Source organism: Theobroma umbraticum, unplaced genomic scaffold, assembly GCF_002168275.2.
Source record: "Theobroma umbraticum cultivar Fairchild unplaced genomic scaffold, ASM216827v3 scaffold_81.0, whole genome shotgun sequence".
Classification (NCBI taxonomy): Eukaryota; Viridiplantae; Streptophyta; class Magnoliopsida; order Malvales; family Malvaceae; genus Theobroma; species Theobroma umbraticum.
Genome location: NW_018397268.1, coordinates 2,517,478 through 2,519,095, shown reverse-complemented (window position 1 = coordinate 2,519,095; position 1,618 = coordinate 2,517,478). Strand labels below are relative to the sequence as shown.

The 1,618-nt window shown below is 32.3% G+C and overlaps 1 protein-coding gene across 2 annotated transcripts in view; it reads right to left on the bottom strand.

Annotated features, from left to right (window-relative positions):
* LOC110425063 (ferric reduction oxidase 7, chloroplastic-like) overlaps positions 1 to 1,181 on the bottom strand; it is a 5,947-nt gene extending 4,766 nt beyond the window's left edge. The window contains exons 1-3 of one of the 2 annotated variants that reach the window (XM_021439849.2): positions 641 to 1,181; positions 254 to 509; positions 77 to 170 (exon numbers count right to left, since the gene is read on the bottom strand). In XM_021439849.2, coding sequence (XP_021295524.1) covers positions 77 to 170; positions 254 to 485 — 326 coding nt within the window. In that variant the 5' untranslated portion in view covers positions 486 to 509; positions 641 to 1,181. Of the gene's footprint in view, positions 1 to 76; positions 171 to 253 lie in introns of both variants that reach the window. The other variant, XM_021439847.2, reaches the window with a different exon arrangement.
* Between the last annotated feature and the right edge of the window lie 437 nt (positions 1,182 to 1,618).

Genomic DNA, 1,618 nt, shown 5'->3' with positions numbered 1-1,618 from the left:
TATATATATTACATCAATAACTTAAGACAAGTTCAGGCATATATGGAGAACGAATTGGAGTGTGGGAATGACATACTTTTCAAACACATCATCACCAGAGATAATAAGATGAGCTACAGCAAGGAATGCAATGATAAGAACTGGAGCACTGAAAACCACGAATAAACTTCCTGAAACACACCATTAAACCTTGAGATAATAACTAAGCAAAGAATAAATAAAAATAAAAAGAAGAATGAAGTTACAAACAAACCTGTAACCCCAAAAAGAGATTCTCTGGTGGCATTAATTATTTTCTCAGCCAACTGATTACCAATTTCTCCAGGATACAGAAAAATAAGACCAACCCAAGCAATGAAAATCACCCACATTACAATCTTTAAAGTCCATTTCACAGATGATATTAAAAAAGATGATTTTTCGACATAATCAGGCTCAACTCCATCACTCAAAAGAAGAGGCTTGTTCAATGGGTTTGTGTCCATGGCAAAGAAAGCTTTTTACAAGAACTGCAAGAAGTATTCCTTAATCTTATCTCTGCTAAGAACTAACCACAAAGAATATATATACAAAAAAGAGTTTAAAAAAATCCAAACTTTGTGGAACCCATTTCCAGGCGTTTGTATACAAAGAAACTTACATGCAGAAATGGTTCAATATATGATCAGAAATGAATTGCCGCCAGAAAAAAGAACGAAAGGAAATGCTTTTTAGTCTCATACACATAAATACAGATGTAGACAGGTTGAAGGAACAAGCTAACTTGCTGGTATTTTACTCATTTACTTCCAAATTTCAACCTGATAGGTTTTTTGGTTAGAGTTTGGGACAAGTGTGAGCAAAAGCAGAAAAGGGTTGAAGCATTTGGGTATCATGATAAAGATTGGATAGACAGATTTTCACTACCACAAACTTTAAAAGAATATCAACCGCAAAAAAAAAGAAAAACTGAATTGACTTGAGTATTTCCTATGGCAAAGAAAGAACTTGCAAAAGAGAAAAAATTAAACTTTTCTGTGCAAAAGACATGAGCATGGTTGTCCAAATTCAGGTTCACAAAAATTTTGTGTGAAGCTGAGTGGCTTCCCTTTCTTTGTCCAAATCTTCATTCCGGACCCCAATAATGTCTGAGTGTAGTTTTCCATCAGAGTCATGGCATTCTCTTCAGAATGAAAGCTCCACTTAGCTATTTAAAAATGTTTAATCATGAACATTTCTTTATGCTTAAAGTGCCCATGTTTTATAAATTTTTAAAATTCATATTTTATTTAAAAAAATATTTTCATAATGATATCATAATCCATTAAAATAATATGTATTATCATAGTCCAATCTTTATCACTATTAACTTGGAAGTATGACTTCACGGATTCAAGGTTTTATTCCAGTACATTAGCTTTCTTTTTATGTATCTGATACAAAACAGTAAGATTTAGGTCAGGTGTCGGAGGGTTCCCTTTTGCTGGTGTTTTTCAAGGCTTAGGTTGAAGATGGTTCCAATATTATAATAAAAAGTAATTATTAAATTAAATTATTTTCAAAAATGAATCATATGTTTTCTCATATTCAGGTTAGACCTGTCAATTTCTTTCCGTCAATATTCAGGTTTTGGGTCATA